Below are 12,711 nucleotides of genomic sequence, written 5' to 3' on the forward strand. Positions count from 1 at the left end.
CCCACACACGTGCACCTACCTACACACGCGCACCTACCTACACACGCGCACCTACCTACACACGCGCACTCACACCCACACACGCGCACCTACCCACACACGTGCACTCACACCCACACACGCGCACCTACCTACACACGTGCACCTACCCACACACGTGCACTCACATCCACACACGTGCACTCACACCCACACACGTGCACCTACCTACACACGAGCACCTACCTACACACGCGCACCTACCCACACACGCGCACTCACATCCACACACGTGCACTCACACCCACACACGTGCACCTACCTACACACGAGCACTCACATCCACGCACGTGCACTCACACCCACACACGCGCACCTACCTACACACGCGCACTCACATCCACACACGTGCACTCACACCCACACACGCGCACCTACCTACACACGTGCACCTACCTACACACGAGCACTCACACCCACACATGCGCACCTACCTACACACGCGCACCTACCCACACACGCGCACTCACATCCACACACGTGCACTCACACCCACACACGAGCACCTACCTACACACGAGCACCTACCTACACACGAGCACTCACACCCACACACGAGCACCTACCTACACACGTGCACCTACCTACACACGTGCACCTACCTACACACGCGCACTCACACCCACACACGTGCACCTACCCACACACGTGCACTCACACCCACACATGCGCACCTACCTACACACGTGCACTTCCACCCACACACGTGCACCTACCCACACACGTGCACCTACCTACACACGCGCACCTACCTACACACGAGCACTCACACCTACACACGTGCACGCAGGTGAATGCATGCACTAACTCTATCACTCACGTCCACACATGTGCACACATGCATACACGCACTCGTGTGCATAGACACGATCATTCACGCATACACATGCATGCACGCACGCACGCACGCATACGACAGCGAAAGCAAGCAAATGACTTGGTGCATTAATTCATTGCCAGTTGATGCTCCAGTCAGTACAACAACACTTGACATATTCATATATGCAATCCCTTCACGTATATGAGCTCAGCACGTAGACAAGAAAGACTACGCCAGAGGCCAAGCAGTGTGTCGCCTAACAGCGTTAAAATTATATACGCACTGCATTAGTTCATATATTACATATATTACACACCTCAATCTACAACTGCACACTTAAATGGGCTCTTCACACTTTTCCGTGCCTTGCGCAGCATGTATATATTATATACGTGCAACAAATTTAGCAAGATGCCTGCATGCTAGAGAGAGCAAGGAAGATGCAGTAAGTAGACTGGCATTCATATTTGATGACATAAGCCGTGAATAACAGAGAACTTGAAAACGAAATTCCCCATCTTGCTGAAATACTGCCGATATGAACTGAGGGGAGCATATATATACAAATGCATTCCGAGTTGACAGTGCAAGCAAGTTTTTAGTGAACAACACAATGAACTGATTATCTTAAATTTTACAAACAGAAAGACATATTATATATATGAGGACACAGACAGACAGACAGAGACGTGCACAGACAGACAGTCAAGCTGTCAGACAGGCAGACAGGCAGTCAGACAGGCAGGAGTGGGTTACTGTACACGGCAGACGTGTAGCCGTGGATGTACGCAGCAGCCTACGCTACTCTCATCCCACACAGTCTGGCAGTCTCCTACAGAACAAATGCATTTGCCATTGTTGGTCACAACCTGCTGCTGCGGCTCGGATCAATTCCGCAAGCAGTGAGTCCATCCAGAGGCGAGGCGGAGAGCGCCACTGTACCTTCACGCACGTCATCCATTCGCCATTAAAGTCGATTTAAACTACAGCACAGCTTTTCCACGATTTCACCGAACAACGGCTCAGCACAAAAAAACGGTGGGAGAAGCGCAACGAGACAAAGGGAGGGAGGAGGAAGAAGGGAGGCGGCAGAGTAAAACATAGAGACATGTTGCAGATCTGTTAATGCTGGGAAGAAGCCAGAGTGGAGAATGACAAAAACGTGAGAAACTGGAAGGAAGGCGCAAATAGAATCGCATTCCTTCATTTCAGATATTCACATTACTGGTATAATTTACAGTTACCATATACAAAAGTAAACTTCTGCACTAGCTCAGCATATCTCAGAAAGACTACGCCAAAAGCCAAGCAGTGTGTCGTCTCACGGCGTAAACTTCTGCATCAGCAAAACGAACTAACGAGATCAAGTGAAGCCAACTTCTACGGGAAGAGGCAGGACGGAAGGACCAACACAGAAGTGTTAATGACCAGCAATCGGAGATCACGGCTGAGGGAGATGGCGTACAGAATGCGGTGCGGTGGAACAAGGACCACGCTTCACGCGCTGACAGCCTGCCAGCTATAAACATGCATAGCAGCGATTTGTTTACATCCGGCGTTTCTCCGTGGCAACCGATCGTAGTTTACAACGCAGGGGGCGCTTACGCCGCCTCGTCTGGTGATGGGACGACTCCATCGTAAACACGATGCCTCAAAATAACCGCTCGTGCGTGCAGGAGAATCTCACGTGTGCGAGCGGGCTGATAGAGGCACAGAGAATGCTGCTCAAGCAACTGCAGATGTTATACGACGAAACGATGCAATGTCAGGCATTCGGGTTAGCTGGTGTACGTGTGTGTGGGTGCGTGTGCGTGCATGTGTGTGTGTGCATCAAAAGACAAACAAGTACACGAATGTCCACTCTGTGATGGACGCAGAGTATTTTGCTGATGGTTTTGAGATTTTTTTTGCAAGGAAACAAGAACTGTGCTTAAGTCACAAATTTACGAGGTCAACATCTGGAGATTTTAGTACGTTTTCCTAGATTCAAAACTGGTTTCGCTTAGACACTGCCATATATAATTCACATCCTGTGTTTAATTTGAAAGTGTATTTATTGTACTTAGTTCCAAACCATTTGTCCTAGTTAGGTTTAGGTTATTAAGAACGATGGGTTATAAAAATCATGTATGATGATGACGGTATATATACGTGGACCCTCACTAAGGAAGGATGAAGCCAAAGCAAGTATACGTGCAAGAAGAAAATGCAATTCTTTTCTGTATCCCAGTAACAAATGTTCAGGGAAACGTTAGATGCTAACAACAAAGCTACATTGTCCCACCTCAAACTAGCAGGAGAAGCATTGCTACTGTTTATTGTATGCATCACTGTGGTTAATTATTTGTGTACAATATGGTGGTATCATTATGTAACTAAGGCTGATAGGGTCTATGTCCCCCAGAGTACAGATCTAACCCAGGGTACGATCCGGCAGTACCCAGGGGGATATAGACCCTATCAGCGTAACTAAGTGTGCCTCCATAACTTGAATGGACAGAATACATGGGAGAAAGTCATTATGTTGTTCGATGATAGGTATTTTTGTCAATATTACTTTAAATAAAGGCTAAATTAACGGTTTAAAAGTAATTCCATACATCATAGCTTATAAAAATCGACTCCTCGCGATTGAATTATAGGTGTGATGCAGCAGCAGAGAAAATCAAGGACAACTTACAAAATTAAAAAGTTAAATATTTGTTCAATCGCTCGTCGTTACACGGACACATTTGCAGACTGCAAAACATGGCGCTAATGCTATCTTCTGCAGACACTTCAAGTTCTTGCTGCATAGCTCACAGATGTCTATATCTGTTAATAAGATTAATCACTAAGAGTTTTAATTATATAACCTCTGACAGTGGCGCCCGCAGATAAAAGCACTGGAAGCCCAGCGCTTCCAGTAAATTTTGGGTTAAACAATTTTGTTCAGCTAGGACTACATTTTGTTCCTAAATCTCTCTCGCAAGACTCACCAAATTGCATTTCCAGACGTCTACCATTCAAAAAATTTCAGGGGGGCATGCCCCCAGACCCCCCTAGCATGCAGCGCGCCTACGGAACTTGCTTTTTATTAGCACTGAGGATTTTATCCTTCTGTGCTTCTACTTTCTTAAGACCTGTGGGCGCCAGTGACCTCTGATGCTATATATCTCCCAACGCACTCATTTTTCACGATGACAACGTTCATTTTGCGTTTAGCTACATGCAAACCCTATACCTGTAGCTGTACTTTTCGATGGTCGTTAGGGAAATCGCAAGTCAGGAAATTGAAAAGAAGCCATAGCATGGCATGGGCACGGCGACTTCGTAATGCTTATTTCGTAGAATGTGCCGATGTGCGGATGTGCCAGATACTTGTATTACTTGTACGTAGTAGTTGTAGTTGCACATCTACTGCGTTCGATCTGTACGTACGTGACGACACACGCGCGTGCCTGTCTGTATTTATGATGCAGGGCTGGGGTTCAGCCGACTGTGATTCACTTTTTCGTTTTGTGACAATTAACTCATCATACTTACTTTACTGTTGAAATCTTTCAGTATTTTGTTCACTTCATCTTCTGTGCCACTCTCTAATAGAGCTAGCGTTGATTCGTCCATCTCTGAACGTCTAATAGTGGCATAAAAAGTTAATCCAGTTCGGTTCTCACATTCACAAACACAGATCCACAGAATCACACAACGACGTCTGCGAAGAAAATCTCGTGTTTTCACGAAAATCACGTTCAGCTGATCCCGTCCGCTAGGCTCGCTAGTTGACGATATAGACAGTCAACCTGTCCCTTCACTGCGCTAAATAAAACACGTTATTACCAAAATAAAAGAGTATATTACCAGTCTAAGCCACACTACGCTGTGTTTGGTTAAATTGGTTTGTGGACAAGTGAGCAGCGATATGGCAGCCTTCATAAGTTCTGCGAAATCTTTTCGCCCAGTGTTATTAAAGTTGTTTTCGTTAAAGTTTGGTAATTACACGTTTTTCTAACTTAACCTACAGCCAATTAATTGGGCCAAGGATATAAGAGCTGCTTCTGCAAAGCGCTACTAAGCGCACGTTGCAAATATGACTTGGGATCAGCATGAGCAATGTCAATGAATCCATTCTAATTTCCATCATCCATGCCATGGCATGGGGCATGAACCATGACGTTTACAATTATGTTTACAATGAATTTTAAAAATAAAATTAAATACATTTACGCCCCAACCATTGTTTCTATGTGTTCTTTGCATTGATCATGATACTATTACTTATTAGTATTATCAGGAGTAAGATAATATATAGGATCCTATATTATAGGATAATATAGGTATTAGGATATAGGATCCTATATTATCTTACTCCTGGTATTATTATTACTACTCCTACTCAGGCTACTGCCAGTGCTGTAGTCCAGCATAACAACGCGTCAACAGCGTCTGTCCTTACACTTGAAGTGTCACTTTCTTCTGTGCTGTGCAGCTTGTTACAGGAATCCACACACAAATGTTCCATTATGTGGTATCTAGTTGAGTTACTATTTCAAAAGCAAATCGTATTTTCTCGTACTCTGTCAGTATCGCTCCATCTGCGTCAGTATCATCCGAACATGAATATTGCTTTCGACATCGATTTCGCTTTTCGCATGCAAATTAAACTTGTAACTTTTTACAAGCTTTATCAATTTCAGAGTAAAATTGTCTTCGCTACCCCGAACCTGAAAAATTTGTGGCAAATGCCACTGTGTCCCCGAAATAGTTTTAAAACTGAATTTAGCGCCGGATCTAATGCATAATACAGTTAACGCTTTGTCATGCTTTAGGAAATGTCCACCACACAAGGACGATATCGGCATTGGTGCAGCTGTCAGAAACGCACGAGATGTTACGGAAAACCTGCCGTGACTTTGCACAGAACGAACTGAAGCCGATAGCTGCTCAAATCGACCGGGACCACCAGTACCCGAAAGAACAGGTATGCAGGTCATGATGTTTACCGGTCACATATACGATATAGACAGTCCCTGGTTTATGTGCCTGGTAGTGCCCCTTGAGTTACGCAAACTTACTCGCATAATGACGTCTGGGGCACAGTGCATGGTGCGCGTGCCAATTTGAACATTGGATCGGACTGCCAGACATACGTTTGATCCGACAAATGCACGTAAACGTCGACTCACGTAAATGGTCTCGGAACATAAAGCTCATGTAAACCATAGGGGGTGACTATTGGGTGCATGTCCAAATCGAAACTCAACGGGTTGATTAGATTTACATTAAACCATCAACTAGATGGTAAACGGTAGCGGGCGTTTAGCTTGTAGATTCGTAGGGCTATAAGCTAGCCTCTATTTACGTTTTTTCGTAGGTGCGTAAGATGGGAGAGCTCGGACTGTTGGCGATCGACGTTCCGGAGGAAGATGGCGGTACGGGACTCGACTACCTCGCATATGCCATCGCCATGGAGGAGATCAGTCGTGGATGCGCATCTGCCGGTGTTATCATGAGTGTGATGAATGTAAGTAAAAGACCGGCGCTAACGACAGCAATCTAAACAGCTAACGAATCTTAATCAGATTAGCAGTCTAGGCAAAGCCGATTGTAAATTGTAAATGAATTAATCTTCTGTATGAGGCAATGATTCTACCTGCAAATTATCTCGTCCATTTGATAAAGGTAGCTTTTTTTTAAATTTGTTCTTTCACATATTTTGCAGTCACTTTACCTGGGACCGATCAAGAAGCATGCAAATCCAGCACAAAAGGAACAGTTTCTGAGGCCGTTCGTTGGCGGAGAGAGGGTCGGATGTTTTGCCCTGAGTGAACCAGGTAAAGACAGACATGGCTGATGTTCTCATATCTCACACGAGTGCATTGACAGACCTTAAACTTAAGAGTCTACACAGGCATAATTGTTTATTAAAGAGGGAATATACAATGTCAAACAGATTATAATATAGCCTTCCTTTTTCTACTTTTACATTCTGTATGTAATACATGCAGGTTTTCTCTGGCAGGAAACGGCAGCGATGCTGGTGCAGCGTCCACCATGGCTAAGGACAACCCTGACCACTGGCTTCTGAATGGCTCAAAGGCTTGGATCACGAACGGATACGAGGCGGAGGGAGTTGTTCTCTTCGCAACAACCGACAAAGCTCTCAAACACAAGGTATCTGCAATATGTATTTGAGTTGGGAGGCTCCACTGGTTCAGATTTCATGTCTTCGACGAAGAAGGTTTATGCCATGATAGCAATGATTGACTCGTTTTCACTTATGGTATAGTCTCGTCAGGTGCTTCTAACGTTTGCTTTGCGTTGAAGCACAGTGTTAAGCTAAATTTCTCCCACAGACTTATGCTGCCTAAACTCGCAAAATCAAACGGTTGATAAAAATTCTATTTCTTCTCTATACGCACATGAGATGCGACCACTATCCTTCACCATCCTGACTACATGTTCTGCGGTCTGACGAAAGTGTGAGAATATTGGAATTTTTTTTCGGAAATTTTAGGGTATAAGTGCGTTTCTGGTTCCGAAACCCATGGCAGGTCTGTCAGTGGGGAAGAAGGAAGACAAGTTGGGCATCAGGGCCAGCTCGACCACCACTCTGACGTTCGAGGATTGCAAGCTGCCGAAAGAGAGCATCCTCGGTGAACGCGGAATGGGCTTCAAAATTGCAATGGTGCGTTTTTTTATGAGAATGCGATGGGAACGAGCGAGAGCGAAGTTATGCCCGATACGTGTCCGGCTTATTTAGGTGTTGCTCAATATTTGTATACATTACAGGGTTGCGGGTGCTAATGCTACCAGTGTTGCATGTTCCAGTTTATTTAGTTTTTATACGTCTCACACGCAAGGGAATGTCTTTATTGTCTCTATTGGTTTTACAACAACATGGTTCATGTTGAAATTTAATGAGCTTTGTGTATAAATTCTTTACCCTTGTTCCGTGATAGGAAACGTTAGATGCTGGCAGAATCGGCATTGCGTCGCAAGCATTGGGCATTGCACAGGTAAGTACTATATATAGTTTACACTACTAAACATTTCTTCCGATAATTGTACGTTATAGTTGTTGTATATGTCAAACATTTTAATGAGGATGCATATTGTAATTTGCTGTGATAGTTCCCTTTCCTAATATCTCTGCAGGCTTCCCTCGATTGTGCTGTTGACTATGCAGGAACAAGACAGGCCTTTGGAGCTCCGATTGCCAAGCTGCAAGCTATTCAGGTTTTCATATCCTATACCCTCTAATCAATTAATGCATTAGTGTGTAACCAGTATAGATTAATCGTGGAAATTCTATAACAATCAGGATTAGAATTAATTGCATTGAATTTAGCTGAGATGTTATTAGTTGGTAATGTGATTCTGTATTTATTATTTGGGAGTCTGCTGCCTGTATATTTATAACAGATTTTGTTTTTCGACAGATGACATTAGCGAACATGGCTGTGGCGCTAGAATCGGCAAGACTGCTCACTTGGCGTGCAGCTTCTCTGAAGGATGCTGGGAAGAAATTTACGAAGGAGGCGGCCATGGCTAAGCTGGCTGCATCCGAAGCAGCAACCTTGTGTTCCCACCAGGTAAGCAGCAACCTTGTGTTCCCACCAGGTAAGCAGCAACCTTGTGTTCCCACCAGGTAAGCAGCAACCTTGTGTTCCCACCAGGTAAGCAGCAACCTTGTGTTCCCACCAGGTAAGCAGCAACCTTGTGTTCCCACCAGGTAAGTAGTAGGCAACCGTAAATTTCGTACACGTATAGAATTGGGGTCTTTGATGATTTGAACTACAAATGGTACTTATATTCAGAGAATGTAGTTTTCAATTGAATCTGATATGAAAAACCTTTTATATCAATTGGCCAAAGTTGGTAAATGAAGAGCATATTTTTTCTACGTTTGTTACATGCTCTACTGACAACTCTGGCATTATAATATATCCATAAAATAACGATCGAGTATATCTATGGTATAGATAGGTTTGTTGCATCACACATTCGTGATATATAAACATGCGGTAAACCTCTACTAGAGGACAGCACGTTACCCTTTTAGTTTCACGTAGATTTATGCATTCAACATATTTCAACACCACATATAAGTTTAGGGCCCTGTGGTATAACATGGGACTGCAGGCTTTGAAATTTTAAGACCATACTTTTAAGGATCATTTCTAAAGTATGTGTTGCGAAAGGTTCACACAAAAGTGACCAATTAGCTAAACCACGATGAGGAGAGAGGGTGATCTCCTTTGAGCGTGAAGCTGGTTTTGGTTGTCATTACTCAGTGACCTGACCTTAACCATTGATGACCGTTCCAACCCTCCCATTGCGGAGGGTTGGAGGAGGAGATCGCATTCTGAGTGGTTTAGCTTTTTTAACAAACAAAATTAATTACTAAAAACATTTACAAACTCTGTTGTTAGTTAGAAATCTTCTAATGTAATAAATTTATATACATAAGTTCGTATCTTTATCTTTGAAATAAGAACCACATATCTTACATGTTATTAATTTATACAGTGTTATTGGTATTACAATTATTACTTGATTGCAATGCAGTGATTTAATGGTCAATTTAACGTATCCGTCATTCTGTTTGCAGGCTATTCAGGTGTTGGGCGGGATGGGTTACGTAACAGATATGCCTGCAGAGAGGCACTACCGTGACGCTAGAATCACGGAGATCTACGAGGGAACCAGCGAGATTCAGAGACTTGTCATAGCCGGTAACCTATTGAAGGAATACGGGCAGTGATGTGTGAACGCCGTGGAAGATGGCACGTCTATGTGTAATTTTGTTAGTAATTTGGAGTGCGAATTACTGAGAAATCATTTGCCAAAAATCGTCTAGAGCGACTGGACTATATAGCGAAGGCAAAATATTTTGATAGCAGCAGTTTGTCAGACATCCATGCTATGCCTGTAATGTGTACATATGGTTATTTTGATTTAATATAATAAAGAGCATTGATAAATATGTTGAAATGGATATGAGCGTAACAAGTTGTTTCATGCACTTTAGGATACTTACTTTCCATTTCTCTCTCTCTCTCTCTCTCTCTCTCTCTCTCTCTCTCTCCCCCTCCCCCCTGACTCCCTCCCTCTCATTCCCCCTCCTCTCTCGACCTCCCTTCCTCTCTTCTTTCTCCCGCTCTTTCTCTCTCCCACCTCTCTCTCCCACCTCTCTCTCCACCCTCTCTTTCTCCCCTCCCTCTCTCACTGTCACTCGCATTCTGACCTTCTTAGTTCTATCTACTACGGTCCAGCCTGCAGTTTTCCCACACATGCTAGCTGCTACTGGACACGACTGCGGTTACACCAATGTGTTGTTGATGTCCTCACACTCACTACATGCAGCATTAATGACTGTCCCCAGGCACACACATGTACTTCACCCACGCAAAGCTACGCGTAATACTCCCACTACACTGTCGCTCTACTCTACGGCTAAACTTCCTGGAACGCGCACAATGTTTGTGTATGCGTGCGACTGACTGAGGGTAAGAAGAAATCTGGACTCTCGCACCATGATAGTGTGCTAAGCCCTAACAAACGAAAGGCACACAGAAACATAAATCACAGTCGCGGAACGATAAACATTGCCTGTGTAACGCTGTATGATCTACGATTATCTGTGCAATAAACTTTATTGGAATTTGAATTTGAATTTGAATTTTGAGGGTGGTGCGACAGTCACTTGTATGTTTGGTGGTAAGACTGGTTCACCAGGAACGTCCCACATGGCTGTGAACTATCTGACACGCACTTACACTCTAGCTCATAGTGTCTGCTTTCGAGTTGATGCTGCGACCAAGAATTCCCTGTGAAGTGATCTTCTCATCAACAGATTCTCTCGCAGACGACAGAGTGAGTATAAAAAATAGATTGAATTCTATAAGTCGCTGTTGGAATCAACAAGCACGTCTTGTGGCACCTACGGGGGACATTTGCACTCAAGTTATTTGCATCAGAGCTGTCAAAAGAGTATCGTAAGGAATGGCGTAGAGTTATAGTTGAACTGTTTATAGTTTTTGCTCGGCCCCAGCTCCGTGCTACGCACGTACGAGAGCAACACCCTGTTGCTTCTCTCAGGGGGGCGGTCGGATTTCACCGCCATCGATCGCAGGTCACTGTCTTTTCACAGTAAATGACACCGACACTTGCGTGTGTGGAGCAGCATCTTTGAGTGTGAGAGAATGACCGGCTGTGTACACTGATCGCCCCCACCCCCACCCACACCGCTAGCAGCAGGGAGACCAGGGGCCAGGGCAGATGTGCCGCTAGAAAATCGGTGAGAACACAGTTTGTGCTCATGACTCGAGGAGTGAGAAAGTGCGGTTATTCGCGCTTGCTAAAACGTTAGCCGTCAATGTTTAGCGTGGAGGCAAATCTTCGATATTACACATTGTTTTCTTTGAAAGAGCGAAGTACTTAATTTATTGCACTTCTATCTTCAGTTATAACAGGAGGTATCAGTCATGGAGGACGTCGATTGGAGAGATTTGCTGGTTATAGCTGCATACTTTGTCCTGGTGCTTGCAGTTGGACTGACGGTGAGTCATTTACTATATATGTATGCCATTGCTTTATATATATATATATATATATATGCGTATGTGTGCGTTCGTGCGTGCATGTGCGTGTGTGTGTGCGTTCGTATCTGAGTGTGTTTTCTAATAGTGCACATCTCTTTTCTAGGTCACCTTTCTCGCCAGTAAGCGCAATGTGAAAGGCTACTTCCTGGCTTCCCGGGAGATGCTCTGGCTACCGGTATGATTTTATTTTTATTTTTTATTTCATTTTTCTATTCTAGAAACGTACGTTACACAAACAGTTGAAGTGCCATCTGGTATACATACGTACAGTCAAATCTGTGTTAGTGGTTACCTCTATAGAACGGACACCTGTCTGTAAGATCATTTTGAGTATCCCTGGAGTAATCTGTCTACAGTGAAACCATCTTTAGAGAATGCATGCATGCCTGCCTATGAAGGATGCTTTTGACATTTTACATTGTCAAAAAATATCAAGTAAGTAGTAAGTGCTTTTATACATCGGTTTTTACAGTAAATTACATTTTCGTTACCAAATAATCACTGATCATTCCATATATAGTTTAGTAATTTAAATTATATAAATAAATAACACTTCTACTACATGCTACGTGGGGAGTGTGGGCTTGCGGGTAGCTGCAAGAAACAATCGCGTATCGCACGACCGTTGATATATAGACGTTTAGTCTCTCCGTCACGTCAGGCTTCCGTGCAGCTAGAAAGATGCGCCACCTCGTTACCGCTCGTCTGCCCATCCATCGCTGACTGTGGTTTGTTGTTTGCTCAGGTGGGTGCCTCTCTCTACATGTCCAACATCGGCAGTGAACACTTCATAGGACTGGCAGGAACGGGAGCAGCGTCCGGAATAGCCATTGTCATGTTCGAATTCAGCGTGAGTGAAACCGCTCAACCGCTCCATAGCTTCTGGGGTCATCAGTAGACTCGCTATGAATCGTTTAGAAGTGGGACAACATTCGCTTTCGTGGCGGGTTCGGAATTTCTAGTAATGTTACGCGTGACTTTGAGAACTGGTGGGATTTTGGTAGGAATAGCATATAGATTTACACTGTTCTTCCTGTGTAACACGTGCAAGCATGATGTCCCACAATTATTCGCCTCTCTCACTTCGTCGTTGTTTTTCTAGTCGTTGCTGTCTGTGTTACACGTTGTTGTGCTGGGACGTCGTGCTATGTTCATCGTACGTTTGTTTGTTGTTTTTTTCATTGTTGTTTACATGTTGTTCTCCCTCTGACTGTTGCAGTCAGCAGTGCTGGTCGTCATCCTGGGATGGCTCTTCATGCCCGTGTT

At 44.1% G+C, this 12,711-nt stretch overlaps 3 protein-coding genes across 3 annotated transcripts in view; all 3 read left to right on the forward strand.

Moving 5' to 3' along the window:
• Positions 1 to 4,479, forward strand: part of LOC106812905 (short-chain specific acyl-CoA dehydrogenase, mitochondrial-like) — an 8,898-nt gene extending 4,419 nt beyond the window's left edge. Inside the window, exon 10 of the mRNA XM_014816912.1 lies at positions 4,406 to 4,479. Within this exon, the coding sequence (XP_014672398.1) occupies positions 4,406 to 4,479 (74 nt within the window). The remainder of the gene's footprint in view (positions 1 to 4,405) is intronic.
• Positions 4,480 to 4,750: 271 nt separating this feature from the next.
• LOC106812910 (short-chain specific acyl-CoA dehydrogenase, mitochondrial-like) lies at positions 4,751 to 9,839 on the forward strand. Its single transcript, XM_014816917.1, has 10 exons — positions 4,751 to 4,830; positions 5,668 to 5,819; positions 6,213 to 6,362; positions 6,561 to 6,672; positions 6,861 to 7,012; positions 7,356 to 7,526; positions 7,801 to 7,857; positions 7,997 to 8,077; positions 8,281 to 8,433; positions 9,453 to 9,839. The coding sequence occupies exons 1-10, from the start codon at positions 4,761 to 4,763 to the stop codon at positions 9,603 to 9,605; spliced, it is 1,251 nt and encodes a 416-aa protein (XP_014672403.1). The 5' UTR covers positions 4,751 to 4,760; the 3' UTR covers positions 9,606 to 9,839.
• Positions 9,840 to 11,167: 1,328 nt separating this feature from the next.
• LOC106812907 (sodium/glucose cotransporter 2-like) overlaps positions 11,168 to 12,711 on the forward strand; it is a 1,874-nt gene continuing 330 nt past the window's right edge. The window contains exons 1-4 of the mRNA XM_014816913.1: positions 11,168 to 11,403; positions 11,549 to 11,620; positions 12,191 to 12,295; positions 12,665 to 12,706. Of these exons, the coding sequence (XP_014672399.1) occupies positions 11,329 to 11,403; positions 11,549 to 11,620; positions 12,191 to 12,295; positions 12,665 to 12,706 (294 nt within the window). The 5' untranslated portion in view covers positions 11,168 to 11,328. The remainder of the gene's footprint in view (positions 11,404 to 11,548; positions 11,621 to 12,190; positions 12,296 to 12,664; positions 12,707 to 12,711) is intronic.

Source organism: Priapulus caudatus, unplaced genomic scaffold (genome assembly GCF_000485595.1).
Source record: "Priapulus caudatus unplaced genomic scaffold, Priapulus_caudatus-5.0.1 Scaffold699, whole genome shotgun sequence".
Lineage (NCBI taxonomy): Eukaryota > Metazoa > Priapulida > Priapulimorpha > Priapulimorphida > Priapulidae > Priapulus > Priapulus caudatus.

Bases quoted from the DNA above. Each gene is read 5' to 3' on its own strand.
- LOC106812910 (XM_014816917.1), top strand. From the start codon at position 4,761: ATGGCAGCCTTCATAAGTTCTGCGAAATCTTTTCGCCCAGTGTTATTA. The intron at 6,673-6,860 runs GTAAAGACAGAC...TTTCTCTGGCAG, and splicing joins TTTTGCCCTGAGTGAACCAG to GAAACGGCAGCGATGCTGGT. The intron at 8,078-8,280 runs GTTTTCATATCC...GTTTTTCGACAG, and splicing joins CCAAGCTGCAAGCTATTCAG to ATGACATTAGCGAACATGGC.